This window comes from Conger conger, chromosome 5, assembly GCF_963514075.1.
Source record: "Conger conger chromosome 5, fConCon1.1, whole genome shotgun sequence".
Lineage (NCBI taxonomy): Eukaryota > Metazoa > Chordata > Actinopteri > Anguilliformes > Congridae > Conger > Conger conger.
Genome location: NC_083764.1, coordinates 24,540,842 through 24,566,995, shown reverse-complemented (window position 1 = coordinate 24,566,995; position 26,154 = coordinate 24,540,842). Strand labels below are relative to the sequence as shown.

The 26,154-nt window shown below is 42.6% G+C and overlaps 1 protein-coding gene across 1 annotated transcript; it reads left to right on the top strand.

Moving 5' to 3' along the window:
• The first annotated feature begins 1,390 nt into the window (after window positions 1–1,390).
• LOC133128748 (protein phosphatase 1A) lies at window positions 1,391–24,625 on the top strand. The gene is made up of 6 exons (XM_061242499.1): window positions 1,391–1,724; window positions 3,498–4,351; window positions 5,090–5,207; window positions 19,384–19,495; window positions 20,716–20,773; window positions 23,330–24,625. Exons 2-6 carry the CDS (start codon window positions 3,518–3,520, stop codon window positions 23,357–23,359), a joined length of 1,152 nt encoding a protein of 383 aa, XP_061098483.1. The 5' UTR covers window positions 1,391–1,724; window positions 3,498–3,517; the 3' UTR covers window positions 23,360–24,625.
• Window positions 24,626–26,154: the final 1,529 nt, after the last annotated feature.

The window sequence follows — 26,154 nt, the reverse complement described above, 5'->3', positions numbered from 1 at the left end:
CAGCATACTAACAACACCACCACCCACTCCAGGATCCCAAGTGGCGCCAATGGCCACATCATTCACAGCATAATATAACTTTGGATAGAGATTAAGAAGGGAGTATCAAACTTTCTTTAACATTTCATATAAAGTAAGCTATCAGATAGGTCTCTTATCAAATGGACATGGGAGTGTGGGACAGCTCCCCTCCTATCCAGAAACAGTAAGTGACTGAACTGTTAACTTTTTTAATGGGAATCCATTCAAAGAACAAAAATATATAACTATATATCCAATCTTTGAGGTAAGACAAACAATATTATCCTTAGTGAGACAAATATTGTTTGCTCTTAATTCAATATTATATTGCATTTCTTCAATGATTTGAACTGGGGTTGACTGAACTTAGTCGAAATGGGATTTTGAAGTCTTCTCGCGTTTGAATACAAATAAATAAATATTGAAAAGGTAACTAAGGTTTATGATTACGAGAATGTTCGACATATTATTTGTTATAGCAATCTACGAAAGACAAGTGATATTGAATTAGAAAAGATCAAGCAATTAGGCTACATTTCATAGCTTAATATCAGCAATCGTAACCGTAATATTTTGCTGGTCAAATCGCTCTCTCAAAACAATAAAAGTGTAATTACACAACGGGAATGTTTTTGTGATCTAACAATAGTCTAGTAAATGTAATTAAGTTAGTTGTCACTCGAGCTGATCGCGTCGATGACTTTAAAAGACAGTGCTGACTGGGGTCTTTTAATATCCGTTCGAGTGACGTAATACCCCAAACACACAGTTCCTGTTGCAGTTCTCAGTAGGCTACTTTCTATTCCCAGGCATCATCCAATTTATTCAAAGCAATGTATGCCTTTTCATGGCAAATATCAAGTACAGGTGAACTCAAAGACGCAATATTTAGAATAAATGTTGAAGACTGATCATGTATGCAATTTGTCAAATATGCTGCCTGTGTGAACATCGGCTACAGTGAAAATACTTGAATTTAATGTAGCTGCATTACATCACTTTCCAGGGGATAGCTGTAGAAAAATACAGTTTGTCACATCACATAGGGTAGATGTAGACACATTTTTATTAAATTAACACACCGTCATAAAATGATTATTAACATTATTTGTACGGCATATTAAATTGACAGTGCTAATTCACTGAACTGTAAATATGTCGCAATTGAAGCAGCAAAGACGATTGGAAATATCGAGCACACAAATTCTGTTGCAGGCCACGCACGGTTTTTTTGCTGACACACAGCGCTGTGCAGACCAGCTCGTTGATTTATTCCTGTTCGGCTCTGTGATGATGTAATTCTTTCAAGCACGCAACCTGCTGTATGTACATCCGGGTCCCTGTGCTATCGTTAATAGATGCAGGCTGAGGCTCTCTCACGGAGGGGCTGGGGTTGAGCTCTAAGGTTAGGGCTTTTTTCATCAAAAACACGCTGGCCAAATACAGGAACAGATTTGCTAATGAGACTCGAAAACATTTTGTCGTCGCCACACATGTCAAAGTAATGCATCCCTGGCTCACCCAGAACGGAGAGCTAGTCTCTTTTTCAACCTGAATGCATTGAAGGCGGTTTCGCCCCCTCACTAGCTATCGCTCGTAGCCTCTCTCTTTCTTTCGGTATTTCTCTTCGCGGTAGCGATTCCTCTCGCTGCCGCCGCCTTTGTGTCTTTTTTCATATAACGCAAAGCTCGTTCCGGATTTGGGTAAGTTGCGAAGTGCTCGACCAGCACCCTACTTTGCTTCGAAATGATATCGGTAGCCGATGTGCTAACTAGCTAGCTAGCAAGACGCGCAGGGTATATTATAATGTAACTTAGGCCGTGTAAATACAATGATAGGGGGCGCTTAGGCCTCGGGGACAGCAGGTCCGGGGCCTACTGACGCAGGGTGTTTATATCTGTTTTAGGTAGGTAGCTAACTTTCCATTTCGATATGTAGCCAGATTGAATTGCGCTAATATAAGATGTATAAAACAGGCGTGATAGCAGGAAACATATTTCTGTATAAGGGTAACGTTGCGCAAATTTAGCAATTGTGTAACGCTAGTTATTAGCTAACGTTAGATTAGCTGACGACCTGCCATACTCTGTTCGCCGTTGGTGATAACCTAGCTAACAGTTAGCTAACCGTAGCTAGATAGCAAGTTAACCTAGCTAGTTACATAGCCAGTTAACCTCGTAGTTTGTCGTCTAAATGATGACTGCATGAAACGTAGGCCTCCCTGTGCTTGACAGCTGTCAGGATCGATGGTATGGGTGCATAAATTACATTGCAACTTGTTTCAAAAATAAATGGCTAACCTAATTAAAACTTGTGCTATAACATTAGCCCCCAGTTAACTTGCCTATGATTATGTATGATTAAACGGTCATTGTGTCTGGTGTCAAAGTTTAAGACGGACGAATCCCGTTCTCATTTTCACTGCTATTAAAATTGGCGAACAGTTCAACCTGTGGCCAGCTGTAACTCACACGATTTATAGCTGGTGACACTAAACTGTAGCCTACATCATAGCCAGTTTGTTAGCCAACTTACCTGGAGTAGTCTTCTGTTTGTCAGAAGTTCACAGAACAAGTTAGCTCACATTAACTGTAAGATGAGACAAGTTAACGTGATTAGTTACGCTTTATATTCCGGAGTTATTATTACACTTGTAGATTTCAATGTGTACTGCCCCTGTTTTAAAATGCACAACATAGTGGTTTTTTCCTAGACATGGGTTTTATTTGCAAATATTGAAGTGTATTCCTATATGCTATGATGTGCAATGGAGTATGTCATTTTACATGCTATAACATTAATTTCTTGTATATTTTGTGTATTTTCGTATTGCACGTTTTTTATTTGATTGCTATTTGCTATTGCTATTAAGTTTTCTGTTGCAGTTGTGAACGCGTCTTGCCAATTCTTAATGTGTGTTCTTGGTTTATCTAATGTGTTGCGATAATGAATCGGCATGGTGGGACTCCAGAAACCCTGTGTAAAGTTGTTTATGAATGGGAATGCTAGATGAATACAAGTTTTGTTTATGATGCCTAACTAGCTCTATTAAACATTCCCTGATGTCTACCTCAGGGCTGCAGCATAAGACTCTGGAACATCTGAAGAATACTCGTTGACTACTTTCCTAGTCTTCGTTTCATCAAGTTGCTTTGTTCATGAATGATATTGAATTGGACTCCCACCCATCCACCAAAAAATTCAAACAAATAATTGTGTTGTGAGAAGGCAACCCTTTTATCAGTTCTGCAATTCCAATAATTCTTCCATAGAAGCGATCGGCAGCTCCTGTTCACGAGTGGACGCTTTGCTGATATAAACGATAGTGATTTATCGCCACATCCAATCAATTTGACAAATGGATTAATCCGATTAGTCCGATTAATTCCTGCAGCCACAGCGTGTTCAGAGGCTTCTAACCCCTCCTTCTTTTCTTGCTGTCGTCCGGTTCCCCCCTCCCTTCTCTCCTCTCGCAGGTCGAAGGAAAGGCGTAAAAATGGGTGCTTTTTTGGACAAGCCAAAGATGGAGAAGCATAACTCCCACGGCGAGGGCAACGGCCTGCGCTACGGCCTGAGCAGCATGCAGGGCTGGCGGGTGGAGATGGAGGACGCCCACACGGCCGTGGTGGGCCTCCCGCACGGACTGGACCCCTGGTCCTTCTTCGCCGTGTATGACGGGCACGCCGGCTCTCAGGTGGCGCGCTACTGCTGTGAGCACCTGCTGGAGCACATCACCAGCAACCCCGACTTCCGGGGCGGCGCCACTGAGCCGTCGGTGGAGAGCGTCAAGACGGGCATCCGGACGGGCTTCCTGCAGATCGACGAGCACATGCGCGCCATCTCGGAGAAGAAGCACGGCGCAGACCGCAGCGGGTCCACGGCCGTGGGCGTGATGGTGTCGCCCAAGCACACCTACTTCATCAACTGCGGGGACTCGAGGGGCCTGTTGAGCCGCAAGGGCAAGGTGCACTTTTTCACGCAGGACCACAAGCCCAGCAACCCCCTGGAGAAGGAGCGCATCCAGAACGCCGGCGGCTCGGTGATGATACAGCGCGTCAACGGCTCGCTGGCCGTGTCCCGCGCCCTGGGCGACTTCGACTACAAGTGCGTGCACGGCAAGGGCCCCACGGAGCAGCTGGTCTCGCCAGAGCCCGAGGTGTACGAGATCGAGCGGTCGGAGGCCGACGACGAGTTTGTGGTGCTGGCCTGCGACGGCATCTGGGATGTCATGGCCAATGAGGAACTCTGTGACTTTGTCAGGTCCCGGCTAGAGGTGACTGAGGACCTGGAGAAAGTCTGCAACGAGATTGTCGACACCTGTTTGTATAAGGTGAGGCCCGGCCTGATAAGGGGTGTTTGGTCAAGAAGATGGTGGTGTTTTTACTGTAAGCAAGGCTCATGGGCGGCTTATACCCACTGTGGGCTCTTGGGCTCCCTGCTAATGGACATGGTTTGCTGTGGGGAGTAAGGGGTCAATGGGCTTTTAGCTTGGAGTTGGGATTTATCTATTTGGACCCTTGAAAAAAAAAAAGATGAAAGTGTTATTTTAATGGGTGAACCTGTCGGCTTGAAAGGGGATGGAAATGGCTATTCCCATTACGAAGCGGTTTGCGTACAGACGTTATGCTAATATTGGTGTCTTCGGTACACTAGTGTGCGTGTGAGAAGCAGAACGGCTCAAACCGCTCGGCACTGGGAAGGTTTTTACTGCCCTGACGAGTGTTAAATGGGTTTGAAGCGCACACTGATTTTTTTATTGGTTTGAAGCGGTTTGTCATTCTCTGCAAACATCAGGCAATATTTAATAGACGATAAGGAGCCAGGAGGTGACAGTCGCACATAATGCTCTAAAACTTGGCGTGCCCGGGTCTTTTAACTTGCTAACGGTCTCTTTTTTGGGGGCTTTTCAGAAATGGAAATGCTTTGAATTTAAAAAGCAGCCCTAAATTTTAATCTTTCGAACAGTCACAGGAGGGGGCTGTGGGAATGATGTGGAATGGGCGAATTGATAGGAATAGGTAACATCCCCCCTCTTGTTTTTCCTCTCCCTCTCTCTCTCCTGGAACAGGGAAGCCGAGACAACATGAGCGTGGTGCTGGTGTGCTTTCCCGGCGCGCCCAAGATTTGTCCGGAAGCTGTGAAGAGAGAGGCGGAGCTGGATAAGTACCTGGAGAACAGAGTAGAAGGTGGAGCATCAAAAAAAGGCTGACAAATAGCTGCGTTTCACAAGGCCTCTCACTCACAAGTTAAACGCACCGACAGTAGCTTCAGTAACCGCATTCAGAGTTGCACTTTTTGACACTTGACTAGCTGTAGTCAAGGGAGATGGTTATATAGGTTATATAGATCTATATAAACCTAGTCTCTGAACACAATAGCACATGACATGTCTGTCTTCGTCTAAAAGCTGCTTTAAGTTAAGCGAATGAAAGTAGTAAAGAGACCCAAACAGAAACACCATTTTATATGTAATGCATATATACTTTTCAGCGTGCTGCTACTGTATATTATTTCAGTGTAATCTCATTTATGTTTTGTATTATGATTCCGCCTCAATAAGAATCTGTTTGTTGTCTCTAGCGTAGTGGTTAAGGTACATGACTGGGACCCGCAAGGTCTGTGGTTCGATCCCCGGTGTAGCCATGCATAGCCACGCATAGCCACAATAAGATCTGCACAGCCGTTGGGCCCTTGAGCAAGGCCCTTAACCCTGCATTGCTCCAGGGGGAGGATCGTCTCCTATTTAGTCTAGTCAACTGTACGTCGCTCTGCCAAATTCCATTAATGTCATGTAATAGTGTGTGGAAAAAGTAAATGGAAGTAATGTATTGTTGCTGTTTTAATACCTGAGGTTAGATGAGGTGGTGAATTAATTGATTTGAAGGCTCATTTTACTTCTTGGCACTTTCTATTAGCTGTTGGGTATCGCAGCTTGTCATAAAAAGAGATGCATGTGCTTTGCCTTTTACTTTTGTACTTCTTCCATTTTAATTGTTAGAAGTAGGCCTGCGTATCTGCTGGTCAGATGGTATTGCCTTTAGCCCAATAGTAGCACTGAAATCATAAAAAGGAAGGTTTTTTTTTTTTGCAGGCAGTCATACATGTTGGCTATCGACTAATACGAGAACGAATATGTGTTTAAAAAAAAAATAATTATATATATATATATATACAGTATATATATTAACTCTTTATGAAATCAACGGCATGTTTTTATTTATTTTAAATAGTGATGAAATCTGTGCTTTATGTATGGGGAATGCAAGCTTATGTCAGCCCATTGTAATTGGAATAGTAAAACAAAGCCCAATTTGTTTTTAATACAGATCTGAAATATGGGACGGTGCTTGGCACATTACCTTCTTTGTGTGTAATTGGCAACTTTGTCTTATTAGTTTAAACATAGATACGCATTTTGTGGGAGTTTGCAAATGGAGTAAACTTCTTTACATTAGTGCCTGAGAGATGGTGGAATTTCCTTTCTGTGTGCCAATTTTTAAAACGTTCCAATATTTGGGATTTGTTTCTGGTGTGACAGGATTTAGGTTGGCACCATTCGTGTTGGGGCTTGACGCATCCTGCCGTACCTATTCTACCTGCTACCAAGGGGTGATAATGATTGACAGATGAGTGAAGCGTTTTGCAATGAATGACAGTATTTTCATTGGTTAATACCAGCAAGTCAGTGATTGACAATGTATGGTAGCTCCACCCATTTTTCTCATAACCATTATTAAGCCTGAGGAAAAAGTGGAATGCAGCAGTGAGGGAGTTTGGCAGGGACACGAGCGATGTCAGCGCTTTCCTTATTAAGCTAGGTGTGTCAAGACTCATGAGCTATGCCAACTATTTGCCTGTCAAGCTCATGGAGGTTATTTGTTGACAAAATTGAACACAAAGACATTAAGCTGTTTAATTTGGGTAATGGCATGTATTTAATATACTTAATGTGTACACTTTGCGAGCACTTTACTAGGTATTTATTAGACTTATTTTTTAGACTTCAGTCTTCTGCTGCTGTAGCCTATGCACGTACAGGTTTAGTGCATTGTGTGTTTAGGGATGCTCTTACATGCCACTGTTATAATACATGGTTATTTGCATTACTGTCATCTTCCTGTCAGCTTTGACCAGTCTGGCCATTTTCCTCTGACCTCTCTCATTAATAAGCCGTTTCTGCCTGCAGAACTGCTGCTCACTGGATGTTTATTTATTTATTTATTTATTTATTTTTTGCTCCACTGTTCTCTGCAAACAGAGACCACCAGTTTCTGAAAGTCACTTGGCTCACATTTTTTCGCCATCCTGATGGTTGATGTGAACATTATCTGAAGCTCCTGACCCGTATCTGCATGATTTTATGCATTGTACTGCTGCCACATAATTGGTTGATTAGATAATCGCGTGAATAAGTAGGTGCACATGTGGTCCTAATAAAGTCCTCAGTCAGTATGTTATAATTTTTAAATGAACACATTTTGGTTTAGTATAGCAGATTTTTAGAGCTTTTAGAAAGGAGTCTCTTTGGAGCTGTTGCTGACGAGCTGCTTCATGTTGCATATTTAATTTGCGTAATCTTTCTGATACTTCATGCCAGGGTATGCAGGATTCTTTTGAGTGTGTAAAGTCTTCAAACCATTGATTTATGGCTAGATTACTATGAAGATGACCTTGGGCCAGTTTCAATGGCACAGATTAAGCTTGGCCCAACACTAATTTCAATTTTGAATGCAGATTCTGCATACAAAACTCAATTTAGTCCAGGACTAAAATGAATCCCTATCTATGAAATTTTGATTTGTTAATCTGGAATAGCATACCTGGACTATTGCCGCCAAAATGTTGTACATTATTTGTTCTCTAATTGTTAGAGTTGTAGTACTACTAATTGTATCAGTTGGTTAGGAGTGTCATATTTTGCTGGTTGTTCTTTTGTCTTTCCATCAACACAAAACTTGCAGATTCCTGGGCCATCAGCATTTGCTTTAAGGGCTGACTTTTGAAGGCCTTTAACACATTGTTCACCTGCCAATTCTGGGCACTACTCGTATATACATTTTTACTTTCCCTTAAAGGCATACTGTGCAAGAATTTCTTTCCTTGCTTTGCTCCTGTGTTTGTGCACAAAAAATGTAGACACCTTGTTCTCAACCTTCCCTCTCCGTTTCAGACAACTGTGTACCATGATGGAAATGAGCTGAGGAACCGTGGACTAATATGATTAGTAAAACATCAGCTTTAGTAGTCGCTTTCCTCACAGGCCATTTAGCGAGCTATTTAACTGACGTTACTCATGTTTGTGTTCAGTTAGCTAACTTTAGCTAAATGAGGCTGCTAGCACCAGTGGATTTCAGTCTGCTCTAGCCTGCCTGCACAATTCTGTAACATAAGCATGCATCCTCACAGACGCATCAATTTTATTTATTTATTTCATACCTGAAACCTGAAACATACCTTGAAAGTCTGGGAGTGTTTTGGATTTGGGCATGAGCTCACTGCCCAGGAGAGGAACTATGCTGGTGGAATCAGCCGAAAATATATGCAGTAACGTTCGTTCTGTGCAGTGGGGCCCAGCTATCATAGCCAGCCAGCTGACATACAAAATTTAGTTTGCTTATAACATGGCAGCTAATTCATGTTACTGAAAGCCGCCCTGCCAGTTGATTAATGGTTAGCCACCAAGGCTAATCTCTTGCAAACCTGGCTCACCAGTAGGCAGTAGCCTCCTCTTACCCCCCCCTTCTATTGGATCATGGAGCATATGAGTTCAATGTTCAATGTAGCTGACACGTGACATCATCAAAAAAACAGCCCCAGATACCCAAAATGATTGTCCACACAAGCATTGGTTTTGCATATGCACCCCACCAGTAACAACATGCAGATAAAACATAGCTTTCTATGTAAACTCAAGATAATGGATCCTCTTCTACAAGCTGGGTTTGTGTTTGATATGGTTACCTATATGCTAAGGAAGTAATAAGAGCTACTAAAAGATAATGTGCTAACATTAACTTACATCTGCCTCAGTTCATGCGTTCTTCTCTTCTTTAAAACTCCACCGATAGAAACAAAACCTCATTTTAATTCTCATTCTGTTCAGTCAAAGTTTGATTGCCTTGAGATTGTTGCTTCGATTTACTTTCAGTGGTCAGAGCCAAAGTTGAAGGGTCCGGGGTGTATTTCATGAAGTTGGGTTACAGAGTTGTTTAGCTGGATACTCGCCGAAGTTTAGCCAGGTAACTTCTTAATCCTGCTTTGTGAAACAGGGCATCAGTCAGTCCTTATGACATATTTGTAGTCAATTTTCTTCACCAAACATTTCTTCCCCAAACTTCATAATAATTTGCTACAGCCTGCTGTAATGTGTTGCAATCCGCTGCACTATATCCCTAAACTGTGTCCCTTCAATTATGGCGGGAGGGTCGGCCCCCTACACCAGCCCAGTCCAGAGGCTAGAAATGCTTAAAACCGAGATATTTATAAAGTAATTAGAAATGTGTTTGCTATTGCCTAAAGACTGTCAATGATAAAAGGTATCAGAAAGGAAATGCAAATTACATATACATATAATTACATATAAAATGTAATTGCATTTTCAAACTTTGTTTTGGGCCATCTTTAATGGTTCTGTTTAAATGTACAATAGGTAATTTCAGACTCCAAATGGTCAAGAGAGGAATTTCAACAACAGGCAACCTCAATCCACAACACTGTTTATGCTTCCCACAGTCTATGACTATAACGTGTAATATAAATCATTATTATACAGTTCAGTGTTCTCATGCATTGTTTTGGAAAGCTGACGGTGACAAACGCAACAGTCATCTTTTCGTAGTGTTCTAGTAAGAAAATGTTTGCCGAACAGGTGACTTTGGTGTGCTACACAACACTACTTACAGTTTTCACTTTAGCTAACCAACTATTTTGTGAGCAAGCAAGTTATTTGGCTGCGTAACTAGCTGGCTATATAACTAAGATAATGATAGTCTACCACAAACGATGCAGCTGCAACTTAGTTTGAGAGAACTAAAAGTTCACGGTTGATTGAACACGTAAAGAGGAAAAGGAACGTGTAGCTGCCCAAATTGCACTCCAGAGAAGCGATAACTGAAACTCTATATACTATTGCTTATCTAGTTCGAAAACAATACCAGTTCGCTATAACAAGCAAATTAGTGATTACTAGTTAGCTTCCCGAATGTACAAATATCCTCCTGAAGCGCAGCGCTTATGCAATCGCTACTATGTTCATGTTGCCTATATTTCATCGTAAGTGGATATTTGTAAATTCTTCAAGCTAACTATAGCTAATTTGCTTGTTGCTACCAATAACAAACTGGTGTGGTTTTATAACTAGATATGTAGTCTTCGCTTGGATAATATGCAGTAGTACTCAGTTTCAGTGATTGCTTGTCTGGAGTGCAATTTGGGCAGAATAAGCTCCCAGAATGCCATTGGCTGTGGCAGTTGGATCAATTTTTAACCAATGAGCTTTAATTGCTGTACAGCTCTACAATGTTTTGATACATTTTATGACCCGAATTTTGGACTATAAACACAGGCAGAGGGTGAGTCAACATGTCAGTGACCCTTTTTCAATCATAGGAAGGGATTTACAGTGGTCTTGTAACAATGTTTTAGCACAAAAATCTTACCTATTGTACCTTTAAATGTCAACATTGTAAATTAGATAATAGCCTAATTGCCAAATTACAGTTTTTAAAAAAAAATTTTTTTTTTTTTTACAACCACTTTGTCACTAATTTCAGAACCTTGAGGTCATTTTTCAAAACTCTAAAGACTTTTTTCAATTGCTTGGATAAAATATATATAAATCAAAAATAATGTGTTTGCTGAACCAATTCACTTGTTCACAATAACACTACTTAACATCCAAAGTATTACTACTTACAAACTACTTTCTTGTTTAGATCATGAATATTTACATTTTACATTACATTTTAGTCATTTGGCAGACGCTTTTAATCCAAAGCGACTTACAAGTGCATAGGTTCTACCACAAGTCAAAGCATCACATCCAGAACTAGGAAAATACACCTGGACTGCTGTTCTAAACATATAGTCGTCATCAAAAGTGCAATTTTTTTAATTTTTTATTTATTTATTTTTTTTTTTTTTTTTGGGGGGGGGGGGGGGCAGACAGGGATAGGGGTATCAGAAGGGGGGGGCGGGGTAAATCAGGAGGGAGGACTAAGGTAGAGTTTGAAGAGGTGTGTTTTGAGTCTGCGTTGAAATAGGGGGAGGGATTCTGCTGTCCTGCAAGTCATTCCACCACTGAGGAACCAGAACGGAAAACAGGCGTGAACGTGCAGCTCGACCGCCAGGTGCCCGTACAGAGGGAACCGTAAGGCGACCAGAGCTGGCAGACCGGAGTGGTCTAGCTGGGGAGTAGGGAGTGATCAGGGATTGTATGTAATGTGGGGCAGTCCCCTTTGCAGCCTGAAATGCCAACACTAGGGCCTTGAATCGGATGCGTGCGGCAATAGGAAGCCAGTGGAGGCCAATGAGAAGCGGGGTGACATGAGCCGACCTGGGCTGACTGGTGATCAAGCGGGCTGCAGCATTCTGGACCAGCTGTAGGGGCTTGATGGCGCACGCTGGGAGACCGGCTAGGAGGGAGTTGCAGTAATCCAGGCGGGAAATGACGAGCGCCTGGACTAGGAGCTGGGTGGCTTTCTCCGTCAGGAGATGACGGATGCGGCGTATATTATACAGAAAGAACCTGCAGGTTCTGGCAGTGGAGGATACTTGTGGAGCCAGGGAGAGGCAGTTATCAAGAGTCACCCCAAGATTCTTTGCCGTACGGGAGGAGGAAACTACAAAGTCCTCCACAGTCAGTGAGAGGTCGATTGACGGAGAGGACTTAGCAGGGATGTAGAGAAGCTCAGTTTTGGCAAGGTTGAGCTTCAGGTGATGGGAAGTCATCCACGCAGAGATATCAGCCAAGCAGGCAGAGATCTGTGTGGTGATTTGGGTGTCGGGGGGGAAGGAAATGAAGAGTTGGGTGTCATCAGCGTAGGAGTGATAAGAGAAGCCGTGGGAAGAGATAACAGAACCAAGGGACATGGTGTATAGCGAGAAGAGGAGAGGCCCAAGAACCGAGCCCTGCGGGACTCCAGTTCGTAGGGGTTGAGGGTCGGAGAGTGCGCCCCTCCAAGTCACCTGGTAGGAGCGACCAGAGAGGTAGGAGGAAAACCAAGCGAGTGCAGAACCTGTGACACCCATCCCAGACAGCGATGAGAGCAGAATCTCATGGTTGACTGTATCGAAGGCGGCTGACAGGTCGAGGAAGATGAGGACAGAGGAGAGGGATTTTGCTTTAGCAGAGTGGAGTGCCTCAGTGACCGCGAGCAGGGCGGTTTCAGTGGAGTGGCCACTCTTGAAGCCAGACTGGTTGGGGTCATGGAGATTGTTGTGGAGAAGATAAGTGGACAGTTGGGAGCAGACCGCCCGTTCCAGGGTTTTAGCGAGAAAAGGAAGAAGAGAGACAGGCCGGTAGTTGTTCAGGGCAGAGGGATCAAGAGTAGGTTTTTTGAGGAGGGGAGTGACTCTGGCCCTCTTCAGGGAAGAGGGCATGGTGCCGGAAGAGAGGGAGGTGTTGATTAGAGAGGAGAGAAAAGGGAGAATGTCCTCAGATATAGATTGTAGGAGGGGAGAGGGGATGGGGTCAAGAGGACAGGTGGTCGGGCGGTGGGAAGTAAGGAGTTTCAGTCTGTCGGCGTCAGAGAGGGGAGAAAAGGAGGTTAGGGAGTAGTAGGAGGGTAGGAGGGTCAGCAGGGGTGGAGGGTTGGGAGAAGGAATTGCGAATAGCATCGACCTTCTTTTCAAAGAAGGAGACAAAGTCATCAGGTGTGAGTGATGAGGGGGGTGGGGGGGGAGGGGGGGCCAGAAGAGAGGAGAAAGTTGAAAACAGTTTGCGGGGATTAGAGGCGGCCGCGTTAATTTTCGAGTGAAAGAAGGAGGATTTAGCTAGAGAGACAGGAATGGAAAGATGATAAGAGGGCATGGAAGGAAGCCATATCACTGGGGAGACAGGACCTTTTCCATTTTCTCTCCGCCGCCCGCAGTTCGGTTCGGACAGCTCGTAGAGCATCAGAAAGCCAAGGACTGGGGGGGGAGGCCCGAGCTAGTTTGGTGGTGAGGGGACACAGAGAGTCAAAGGAAGATGAGAGGGAGGACATGAGAGTTGTAGCCGCATCATCGGTAGACAGTCGAGAGAAAGACTCCGCAGATGGTAGGGAGGAGAGGATTGTAGATGAGAGGGTGGAGGAAGACAGGTGGCGTAGGTTCCGTCGACAGGTGACAGTGGATGGTGGGAGAGATGGATGGGTGTTAGAGGAGAGTGGAAGAGAGAAAGAGATGAAGGAGTGGTCAGATATATGGAGTGGTGTTACAGAGAGGTTGGTTGTTGTGCAGCTCCTTGTGAAGATGAGGTCAAGAAGGTTGCCTGCTTTGTGGGTGGGAGGGGAAAGAGTGAGGGTAAGGTCAAAAGAAGAGAGGAGGGAGAGAAAGGTAGACTGGGTGGACTCTGAGATATATGTTACGATATTTTAGGATAAATAAATGGATTGACACAAAAAGGATACATTTTGCCACATTATCATTGAATGTAAGATTCCATCACCATTCTTTGTCACAGGGGTTTTCAACCTTTTTGGACATGCACCCCCCCGCCCCCAGTTTGTTAGTTTGAGGTGGTGCTGAGATGACTGATGATTGATTTTACAGTGTTAGGAGTAATGGAGCAGTGGTAGAGTAGGAGTAAGGATGTGTATCCACCTGCAACAACATAATGACAACAGGGAGCTGTCAGATGATCCATGTTAGAATAGAGATCAAGCAGTTTGAGGAGCAGGAAAAGGAGGTGGAGGTGGTCAGTGATGGAATTGCAGACGACAAGTAATCATTCAGTAAGGTGGCCTTGTTTCTCATCTAGAGGGTAGAGGGTAGAGGCGGGGTAGATAGAGGGGGGGGAGGGGTAGAGGGCAGTGTCTTTCACTGGAGTTGAGGATTTTTCCCCCCTACTTTGTACCTATCATTTTGTTCCTATGATTACAGTGTTTACAATTGCTTACAATTCACTTTTTCAAAACTTTATACAACTCTCTGCACCAACATGCAGCTGGGCACAACAGTTCATTTCATTCACAAAATGGATCAAAACTGCAAGACCACTGCAGATGTCTCAAAGGAAAAGCACCAGCTCTAGACTAGTAAAAGCAATCAATATTGTTGTCCACATACAATGTGAAATGTGTTCTAAAAAAGTTAACTATATCAAAAAATGTTTGTTTGCAATTGTACAGAAACTGTGAAACAAACCCACAATATGTTGTAATGATATATTTTTAACTGTATTCATAATTTGTTCAATGATTCCACTCTCTTCTACTGTTTCCACTATTCCCTTTATTTAGAACCACAAAAATAACCATATTGAAACCGTATTAAGCATATTGAGTATGTATTTTTAACTGCAATATACATATTAATAAATCTGGTGTATTTTAGGCAGGGAATCCGATGGAAAGCAGTGTAAATATAGGATTTTGTACAGATACCATAAACGACTGATTTCTATACAATTTAGCTTTTATTTTTATGTAACGGTATACACAAAGTACATTTTGGGTTGAGATAAAAACATGAACAGTTCAGAATTTCAGCTTTCATTTTCTGGTATTTATGCCTAGTTCTGTTAAACTACTTAGGACATAGCACCTTTGATATCAGACCACCTAATTCTTGGGTGAGAAAAAGTATTGGAACAGAGAGAATTTAAGTAAATGAAAGTAAATTGCACTTAATATTTGGTAGCATATCCCTTGCTTGCAATAACTACAAGCCTGCGACCCATTGACATTGCAGACTGCTGCCTCCTTCAGTTGTTTGGTTGGGTGGTTTTCCCCTTCAATCTCCTCTTCAATCTCCTCTTCTGGAGGTAAAAGGCATGCTAAATTGGGTTGATTGACTTGGCCAGTCTAAAACCTTTTTTTCTCCCAATGAAGTCCTTTGTTGAGTTGGCAGTGTGTTTTGGGTCGTTGTCTTGCTCCATGATGAAGTTCCTTCCAAATAGTTTTTGAGGCATTTTTCCATAAGTTGGCAGACAGAATGTTTTTGTAGACTTCTGCTTTCATCCTGCTGCTACCATGCCATGACACTTCCTCCACCGTGCGCCACAGATGAGCTTGTATGTTTTAGATCATGAGCAGATCCCTTCTTTCTTCACACTTTGGCCTTTCCATCACTTTGGTAGAGGTTAATCTTGGTCTCATCAGCCCATAAAACTTTGTTCCAGAACTTTTGTGGCCCATTTCTGTACTTCTTTGCAAATTGTAATCTCTCCTTCCGATTCTTACTACTGATGAGTGGTTTGCATTGTGTGGTGTTGCCTTTATATTGCTGCTCTCTTTAAGACTTCTTTGAATGGTTGATTGAGATACCTTCACCCCTGTGGAGATTGCTGTGTTTGTGATGTCACCGACTGATGTTTTGGGTTTTTTCACAATGTTTCTGTCATCAACTGCTGTTGTTTTTCTTGGTCGACCTGTTCAATTTCTGTCGCCAGCGGTGTCTTTCTTGTTCAGGACAAGTTCAGTTGTGCAAGCTATCCCAAATGCTTGTGCAATGACTCTGATAGAGTTCCCCTATCAGTCTTCATGTTGGTTTATCTTTTCTTACACAAATACAGTCTTCTCAGGCAAAAGGGCTCAAACCAAGAGTAGACATTCAGAACTATTTATTGTTTAAGCAGTCAATCTAACATGACACATCTGGGCAAAAAAAAACACCTGTCTGTCACATGTTCCAATACTTGTCTAGATACAAATACCAGGAAATTAAAGCTACAATTCTGATTGGTCATCTCATGTACATTGTTCGACCAATTGTCTTCAGTGTATAGCAAAAACAAAGGAATTGACCTTGCTGTTACAATACTTTAGTGTCAATACTTTTGGAGGGGACTGTAGCTAACTGTAGATTTTTAGAACACAACAATTAAAGAAAACCCTTGAATAGTGATTTCAGTAACATAGACTCAGGACACCAAGTTAGCTCACAATGTTCTGAACAATGAAACAAGTATATGAAAAATGACTTCCAGATCATCTTTGGTTTTTGTATGCGTGTAAATTCATTCTGTGTTCATAAAAATCTTGGTACGAGACACGTTAACTTCAGGTGGATGTGGCCAATTCCTGTGTTCTATTCGGAACAAAAAAAGTTGCAAAATGGATGGATTTCATAAAATGATGAACAGTGGTTATAGGCAACAATAGCCTTTATTTTTCAATTTGCCTACTTAGTAATGTTATTTTTATGTAGGTACAGCATAGAGGCTAGGTTCAGTTTGCCAGCTGTTTGAATTTGCTTGTCAACGAATAAACACGGAGTTGTCTTTAATGCCAGAAACGCCAAACAATAAGTTATAAGATAATCACAGCTACAGATTAACATTGTACTATAGAACTGCAGCATTCAATTCCCTGTGGTATTTGCATTTTTAACCCTCTGAAATACCAAAGATTGCTATAACTAGCTTGTCGTTTGCTCGTTTAGAAAGTAGACTGCCTGACGGGAAGTTAAACGCAGCCAGAATCTTTTTCAATTGTCCGACTAATTGATGCGTTTTGTCACTGGTGGTGAAAGCGCAATTATTTTAAACCCAGCTTACAATTTCAGCTTCAGAAAAAACTGTTATTGGTTAGCAATTTTTTGAAAACATTTGCAACATTTGATTAACTGTTTAACTGTTCAAACCCCTAGTCAAGAGTGCCATTTGGCACACTTGGGGCTGAAAGGGTTAAGCAGTATTAAGTCTTGGGCTGCATTTCTAGCATGTTACAACAATCCTGATGAGCGCTGTAGCAGAGTGTGAAACTTGCTTTTGTATTCACCAAATATTTAGGAAGCTGCGCCTGCTTGCCTCCCCTGCACTTCATGAATGGCCAGGTCTCAACGGGGGTGCTATTACCATGGGTCCTGAACAGCATTCATTTATTATCGTGGCTTATATAGACTTGCATTCTGGAAGGTTCTCCTGTTCAAGGTGGCTGCTTTCATGTTTGTCCCACAAGGCTGGCTATGACCACAGTGCAGTTTAATGTTTTGAAGAGATTGTCAAACAAATATGTGTGCCTACTTGAAAGCGTCCTGATAACTCTCAACTGTGTCTTAATGGTCTTATTGGCGATATTCAACAGTTCAAAACTCCGGGTGGAACATTCTGGACTTGAGAGGGAATTGTGCTGCCATGCTGCCTCTGGGGTATGTAGGTTTTACTCCGAGACTCCTTACATTAGCTAATGAGGCAGAGAGAGACGGTGATGGGGAATGTGTTGTGGTTGTGAAGGAATTTTATTCTATATCTCGACTCAGTTTACCGTCGGTACTTGAGGAAGATGCCTCCTATTGCAGTGACATGCATATTAATGTGTATTAATTTATAGCTCTGAAAATCTGAAATTCTTGCCAATAGTCTTGGAATCTATTGAGTTTATTACCTACCGCATAGAAAGAAAACCATGTAACATCACCCTGTAAAATACTTATTCGCTAATGAAAGACTCTCAATCGGAGAGCTTAAGGGCTCTTAGCATATGGTGGCTTTGTCATAATGCATTTTAAATGAACACATAACCATAAATAACGGTTACTGAAATGTGCATTCAATGAACCTTTACTCTTCTTTGTTTAGGTTGTCATTTGTGCTGTTAGTTTCAATAATTGAAGCATTTAACTGTATTCTTCAGATGAATTGACACACATTCTGCCATTTTCAATCAGTGATACACTGATGATAGAAATGTTTCCACCCATTGAATTCATGGTGGTTAAGGTCCTTTACCTTGCAAAGTTCACAATGGAAAGCTTGGGGAACGAACAACCTTCAGTAAAGAGGCTATGTCTCTGTGATACTTTGAAGTTCACGGTGAAGCAACAGTAAGCTAATTGTTATTTTAATCTGCCCTTCAAAGCTTGTTAGTCATTGACATTTCTTTGTTTCTTTAGTAATTTTCTGTGTCTATAATGCAGATGTAAATTTATCCATAGGCAGTCCTAGATGAATAAACACACAAATGGAAAGTACTTGAGGAAGCTTGAAGGGTGTATTTAATTTATTTGCATACTCTTAAGATTCCTCCTGCGTTGAATTTATACAATGGCCTGAGTGTTTAGTCGATGAAAAACAGTATTGCTTCTGTATAGACCTAATCTCACTGACACCAAGCAATCATTCAGCTTCAGAAAAAAAGAAAAGCACTGCTGATACAAGATGATACTCAGTTTTTTAAATGTATTTAATGTTGAACCCTAATATGTAAGCGGTGTCTTCAACCATTTCATTTTATACATCTAGTTTTTTCAATATGTTTTTTTACAGTATATATATTTACTTCTGTGTCTCATGCTCATGCCAAGGAAATGAAACCGTTTATTTCCAACCTATTGTGTTTTTGACACTAAACAAGGTGTCTTGTACTAACCATAATAATGTCAACTGAAATTGAGTCTTCAGTGCAGCTGAACAGTTATTACAGCCTGTCAGGAAACCTCTTTTCTGTCCCGACTTTTCTGTCTACCCAGATTAACCTCGTCTGTGTTAGATTTGATAGGTGTGTCTTTGAGACGTCAGAGGGCTTTCAGTTTGTCCGACTGTAGCTCGGTGAATAGAAACGTGGGTTCAATTCCAGAGTAAAAATCTTTACGTTTGTACCTTCGAACCACAGCATTAGAAATGTAGAAAAACTGTGACGTTATTTTAGATGTTACTGGGGATTCCAATAAAGACATTTACTGAACGTATTCTGAGCTCCTTGGCTTTAAACAAATTTTTTATCCCAGGGATTGAATTTAGATTAAGTTAGATGTGGCTGTCGCAGTCGCGCGTGCGTTCAGTTAAAATGTGCCGGAGCAGCAAAGTGTCTCAGGGTCTCCTGCCGTTAACAGGATTACGAGCATGCACAGACCTGAAGGTGTATCCACGCCGTTTACATACTGATTTAAGCAAAACAGAAAACTCCTCAAAGCCAAGCGCTTGGCACAGCCCCCCCCTCCCTTTATTGGACAGAAAAGCAGGGTTGTGTGCAGGCAGTCTGATGTCACTGAAGCGCTGAGGAGAAACCCCCAACCAATTGCCTCCCAGTGAATGAGGTGGTGACTCACATGTTGCCATGGCGGCATTACCACCGTCTGTGTGGGTGTTTGTGCATGTACATGTGTGTTTAAGGGTTTCTTTTGTTGTTGCTGTTTTTTTTTTTCCCTGCTTAAATTAACGTGAATATTGACGCTTGTGTGAGTCCAGCCCACTTACCAAGAACTCCTTCTGATTCCCAGAGATCATTAAGAAGCAGGGGGATGAAGGTGCGCCAGACTTAGTCCACGTGATGCGTACGTTAGCCACGGAGAGCATCCCAAACCTGCCACCAGGGGGCGAACTGGCCAGCAAGTGAGTGACTATTTTAAGTGTACATGTTTTATAAATAACATTTGAAATGCCAAAAATGGATAGATTAAAATGCAATTCCGCTTGGGGGAGGGCCAAGCCCCTGTGCCGAGGAGCTCATGTTGGACCCCAGTTGGAACAGCGGTGCAAACCGGAACCCGTTTTCTCCGGGCACAGCAGAGAAGTGGGAAGGCTTTAACTGTCGTGCCGTAGCCAAGGCGCTTCCCGCCCTTTTTCCTCTCCTCTCTCCCTTCCCCCATGACCCGCCCGCCACAGCTTAAACCGCTGCCTAACGAGTCTGCGTGTGACGCTGGCTCCAGCCGCGCCTTTCAAAATGGCCGCTTGGCTCAGATGGCAGCCTGCCCGGCTTGTTTCATGCCTCAGCAGCAGCGCTCCAATATTTGCCTCCGCTTCAAATAACGCTGCCATTAAGCCCAAGACGCATGCAGGAATCATTAATGAATAACCAAGAGCTGATGAATGAGACCAGTGGGGCAGTGTCACAATACAACCTGTTATTTCACGGAGGGTCATTAAACATTAAACATTGTTGAGACGTTGGAGATGTTTCTCATTGTCTGTGGAGCGGTTGACGGCACCCCGTGGCCCACGGAAGCTCTGGGATTGTGGCGTACTGCGGAGGTTTATTTACAGTGCTACCGGTGCACGGCCGCCTCTCTTGAGCTTTACACTTTTCAAGGAAAAGCATTTCAGCTCTTAACAGCATTGCATCCCTGCCCGTACCCTTGTGGACTAGTATCAATGGAAGGTGAACCTACCCCACAGAGGGTTGGCCAAGAGTCACACTTTGTATTGATTTCCCCTTCAGCGACGGAAAAAGCGCATCAGGAAGAATGCTGCTAAGCTTCTGCTTTGTCCTGAATTTTGTGTTCAATTTAAGCTGGATTTACCATTTAATTGTTCAGACCTTGACCCCCTTCATAGTGTTATCTATAACCTTTGAAGTTCCAAAAAACTGTTATATTTTAGAAATGAGTGTAGTACTCACTTAAATGTAGGGCACAATATAGACGAGATGGAATTCCAACTGCAGTGTAAAGGAAAATATTTTGTGGTGTCATATTGTAAAATCAACAAGCCATCTGCCCGTTAAAGTCAATGGCTGAAAGAGGGATTTGGTATTCAGCATGTTAGGGTTAGTGTTGGTTGTTGTAAGCATTGTGGGCTGGACACTAAGCCGTCTGTCTTTGTTTCCCTTGCAGACGGAGTGTGGTGGAAGCTGTATATAATAGACTCAACCCTTACCGGAGCGAGGATACGGTAAGCACCGCCCCCCCGTCTGCAGCCAAACTTTAGCACTTCCCTTTGCCCGTCGGCAAGAAGTCAGGTTAACCATACTCACATTTACTTCAGCATCTTAAACCGCTGCACTTTTTAGCTTCATTGTCTATATTTATGAATGCAATGTATGGAGATATACACATTTTTTTGTGGGAATGTGTTTTTTGGCTATCTTGCCCATAGACGATAAGCCCAGAACCAATTTCATCCCTGTGTGTCCAGTACAGAAATATAACAGTGGGCAGCATGCTATATCTGCTTTTATAAAAAGATGTGGCAACATTAGCTTTGCTAACTAGTGGTGGAAATGCACCTTCCAGCTTCTCCAAAAGCTGATTGTATTTACACTTGCATCTTGCTTGTTTATAAACATTTAAATAGCTGATTTAGAGGCAGTTAAATTGAAAGCTATTATTGACAAATGACTGAGTTTGTGGGTTTCCCCTTACACAGTGCTATTGTTTGCTGTGGGAGTGCAGATTTCGGTCACTAACGCATACTGGGCATCCCCCAACTCTCAACTTCTGTCACTCTGCCAAACACCTGTGCAGATTTTCTGTTTCTATATTTGCTTTTGCCCATGTCCTCTTTATATAACTGTTTCCATCCCCATTTTCAGTCACGTAGTTTTTGGAATTGATGGAATATTTTGGGGGCTGAAATGTGCAGGGCATTTAATTGGACAGGTTTACCCAATCTTAATTTATTAGTATTTGGACAGTGACACATTTTTGTTGTTGTTTTTGCACTGTACTTCAGCAAACAGTGGGACTAAAATCACTATGTGGTTAATGTAATTCGCAGGTTTTTTTTTAGTTTTTATTACAGGCATTTTTATACATTCTGCAAATTTTAGGGACCAAAAGTAATTGGACAATTGGCTGCTCAAGTGTTTTTCACGAAAAATATGTCTCTGTCCAAATACATAGACTGTCCTGTAAATATTTCTGCTGGGACATGACCCTCCAAGCGGGCAAAACAAGGGGGGTCATTCCGTGTGACCGCTCCAATTTTTATTTTGCTCAAACTTTGTGTACATGTTCTCCATATATTCAATAGAGAATATGCAACAAAATAGTCTCATTGGATTTGGCGTTCTAGAGATATTGGCTCTTAAAAAAGGGGAAGATGGCCCCCAAATATTCACTCACAAGTGGAAAATGGGGTTTGTGTCGATTTTGGACCCTCATATCTTCAGCATTATAGCCATGTACACTGCTTCTGTCTACTTTCAGATCATTTATTCCGATTTTCACAATACTGCACAGGAAACGAGTTATGGCCATTCAAAAATGCTGAATTGTGCCCATGCATAATGGCTTACTACATCAGCACCACAAAAGTTATACAATGCCATAGTTGAGTGTTGCATATTCAAAAGTTTCCGATCAAGTGCTGGAACATTGTGTGAACAGTGAAATTTTGTGTGAACTTCGCAATGTATAATTGGCCTACTTATGTATAAACAATTGAGTTGTTACTGCTATGTCTTGGCATGATTTGATCATTTCAAAGAGAGCCTTAATTTATGGCTTCCTACATCAGCGCCACTTGGTGTATGGTATCCAAATTTGAAATACTAGCAGATATTATGGTTAAGAACAGCCAAAATTAAGTCATTTATTCAGAAAATATACAATGCCAAAGTTGAGTTTGAAAATGACCAAAAAGTGTTAGATATTGAACCACGTAGATGGTAAGGTAGAACGTTTCCAATCATAATGAAACTTTATTCATAATCTGAAAGTAGACGGAAAATTGTGGCAGAGTACACAGGTCTTCAGGTCTTCCCTACTTTATGCCACAGATAGGTGGCTCCAAAATCGGCACATTCTATCTGTAGAATGACAAATCCAATGCGACAATTTGCGTGATCTTCAGTGAATATATAAAGAACATTTACACAAAGCTTCAGCGAAAATGGAGTCATCTCCCCTTCCATTCCGTCGTTTTTCACGGAATGATCCAATGTCATGTGTTGTCAATGACCAGCCTGTTTTGCTCCAACCAGTCTAGCTGCAAATTGCTTTTGATTGGTTCTTGAGTAGCCAGTGATCTGCATCCTACGGTTACTCAACCTATTTTAGGGACTGATCAGTGGGTTTTTGTTTCGGACCCAATTGGCTCTCAAAAACCCATGAACTTGACATTTTTTAAATGCCTGTCTCGCACTCCCACCGCTCAAAACCCCAGTATTGATTGTGTTATTTGAGCGTGTCTGTACTCCAGTATTGATCGATTTGTTCTTCGAACACGTATGCGTGTTCAATCCTTACTTCCTTCGATCACCTCGTCCTTTTTGATGCGTTTTAGAGACGAGGGCCCATGCAGTGTCATCAGACCCCCCCCCCTCCCCCGCATGCAGTCCAGTCCAGTTAGCACGTGGGCTCCGGCCACCTTTAGCGCAAAGGAAACTTCTGTTCCAGCTCTCATAACCAGTTGCATTCTGGGATGTGGATATTTGCTGTGCTTGGTTGCTCCGGGCTCTCCCTTCATTATTTTTTTTTTTGTATTTTTTTTTTATTTTTTATGAAGGACTCCGCCTCCACCGATGACATGTGGTAACGCTGCCCCACGCTTTGCCACCGCGTTTTACACACAAGCCACCTACACCCACCCCCCTCCCCACGAGACCACCCGCCGCGCTCGCCCGCCAGCTTCCCCTCGCCCCTCCTCGCTCCTCCCGGCTCTCGTTGTAAAAAGAAGGGAATGGGCGGTCGGGGGCGGGCGGGGTTTCGGAGGAGACACCCGCTACAGAGCGACGGTCTGCCCAGGAAGGCGGGAGCACTCCCGTCCCCGGATTTATCTCTCTCTCTCTCCCCCTCCCCCCCTGTTTTCTCACCCCCCCCCCCCCGACCCAGGTAAACTGCAACCACCACCAAGTCAAGTCATTAGAATTTTTTGTTGTTTTTCTTATTTTTTTGTTTGTTTTTTTAGTCGATTGAAATGATTCTTTGCTGTAATTAATCGGACTCAAGTTTTTGTGTATGTGCGAGTATGATGTGTGTGAGTGTGTGTGTGTGTACACCCTTGTGTGTTTGTATTTCTCTTTTTGTGAAGTGCAATTGTGCTTGCACGCAAAGAAACGCCTGTATTTAATGCGGCTTGAGTTGGTTTCAGTAAAAACAAAACAAAAAAAACAACAAAAAAAAACAAAAGATGACCGGTATGCACTATCTGCCTTTTTCTTCTGGTCTGGACTGCAGCAAATATCTGGTCTGTGTGGTGAATACCGGCCTTCTCACCTCCTGGGGCCCATTTCCCTCCTCTCTTTTAGTTTGTGCACTTTAAAGAAACGGGTAAATTCTAAGTTCACGGCAAAGTAAGAGTGTAAGTCAGACAAAATCATGGCTTGTGACTGCAGGTTATTAACAGTCTTTTAACAGTCTGTTTGTTTGAGCTTGCTTGTCTTGTCTGACTAGGGTTTCTTTTGTTGTCGGCGTTTCTTTCCCTGCAAATTGACGCAAGCACGTTTGCGTCACCGACTGCGTTTTTTATTTTCATCCCTGGAAATTGGGAAGTGCTTTTAGTTCTTTTCTTTTTTTAGTTTCTTTGTCATTGTTATTATTTTTGACAACAGGGAAACCCTGCGTGTTTGTTGCCAGGCACGTTAGCGTAAAAGAAGGACGGCCTGTGCGACTGCACGCAGATCCGCTGTGGCTAGGCTGGTGTCTGACATGGCTAGGAGCTCAGATCTGCCGTGGCTGGGTTTGGGGACACACACACACACGCACCGACCACCTCCTTCACTGGGACAATGTTAACTTCCATTCTGCCTCCATTGCATGTCTGTTCATTCAGGTGTAAATACAAGTACATAACAGTAGCTATACAAGGTTTTTTTTTGGGGGGGGGGGGGGTGGTCCAAGCTTTCTCTCTCTTGGCCAGGAGGAATCAATAGTTATGTTGGGGGCACCAACCTAAAATGCTCAGCATTAACCAGGACTTTGTGGATTTTACTTTGTTAGGGAGTTGTAGTTTATGTACCAACGGACGGGCCGGCCGCCGCTGTTCAGTGCTTTAACGTGCTTCCTGAAGCCCTGCTTTGCGTTACGGCTGAAAAAGCGAACGCCTCCCTCCCGGTTTTAGCTCCTGTGTTATTCCCCGTTTGTAGAACTCTCCTCCATTTTCACAGCATCCAGGGCTGGCCATGGTTGCTGCTGTTGTGTGTGTGTGTGTGTGTGTGTGTGTGTGTGTGTATGAGTGTGTGTTTTGATGTTTGTATTTTTTATTTTTTTTTTTTTGTAACCCTCCAGCCCTGCTGTCTTTTTGCTTGAGGTGTTGGTTCTCCAACATTGTCCAAGTTGTCTTTAAAAGCTAATAATTGTTTAAAAAAAAAAAAATGCATTAATGCGCGGTTGCAATTTTTTTCCTTTTTTTTTTTTTCATTCATTTTTACTGGTTTTTTTGGGGGGGGGGAGGTGGGTTGTGGACCTATTCATAGTTGGCGGTATTACTAAAGAAAAAGCAATGCAACGTGTGAGATGGTTGCTAAAGATTGTGGTACTTTTTTTTTTCTCCTTTGTATCTAAAATCAAGGATTTGGGCACAAAGCAGTCCGCTTCATCCTTAACTTTTGAGTCATGAATTTCAGCGAGCCTTTACCTTACCTTATTTATCATCGTGCGTCGATTTGTTTGTTTTCACCGCCAAGCTCTTTCCGCGCAAGTCTAACGGGGAAGCTGCAGCTGCCTAAATTTGTGGCTCAAAGGTAAAAGTCAAAGCACACTGTGGTTTGATTGGAACCCTTGCCTACAGCAAGTTGGACAGAAAGGCAAAGGTTTACTGGGGTAAAGCTGTTTTGCGTGGATTATCTTGTTGGCTTCTGAATAATAGGCTCAATTCTTATTATGAATACAGGGTAATCCAGTTATGGGGAGAAAGAAAATTATATTTAAAGCTGACAATCTACTAAGGTTAACCCCATGTGGAAAAACACACATGTTAAGTGGGCTTTTTAAAAGTAGTTTCATTGTAAATTAGGATTTTACCAAGCGAGAGTCACAATTCATGATTCATGATCATGATCTTAAACCTGCACTCTCCAGACCAAGTCTGTGGACCCATAACCAAGATGGTAACTTAGACACACACACACACACACACACACACACACACACACACACACACACACACACACACACACACACACACAGCCTAGTGAGCATGTCATATTTGAGGGAGAAGAATGAGCAGAACGTCTGGAATGGATGATTCGTCTTGGAGTTTGAGACCATAGTAACAAAGCAAAAACAAAGCGAATTTCAAAAATCCAGTTGCACTCTTCAGCTCAGGATAAAAGTGTAATGATGTGGTAAAACCGGAACTCAACCAACCCCCCCCCCCCCCCCCTTTCCCCC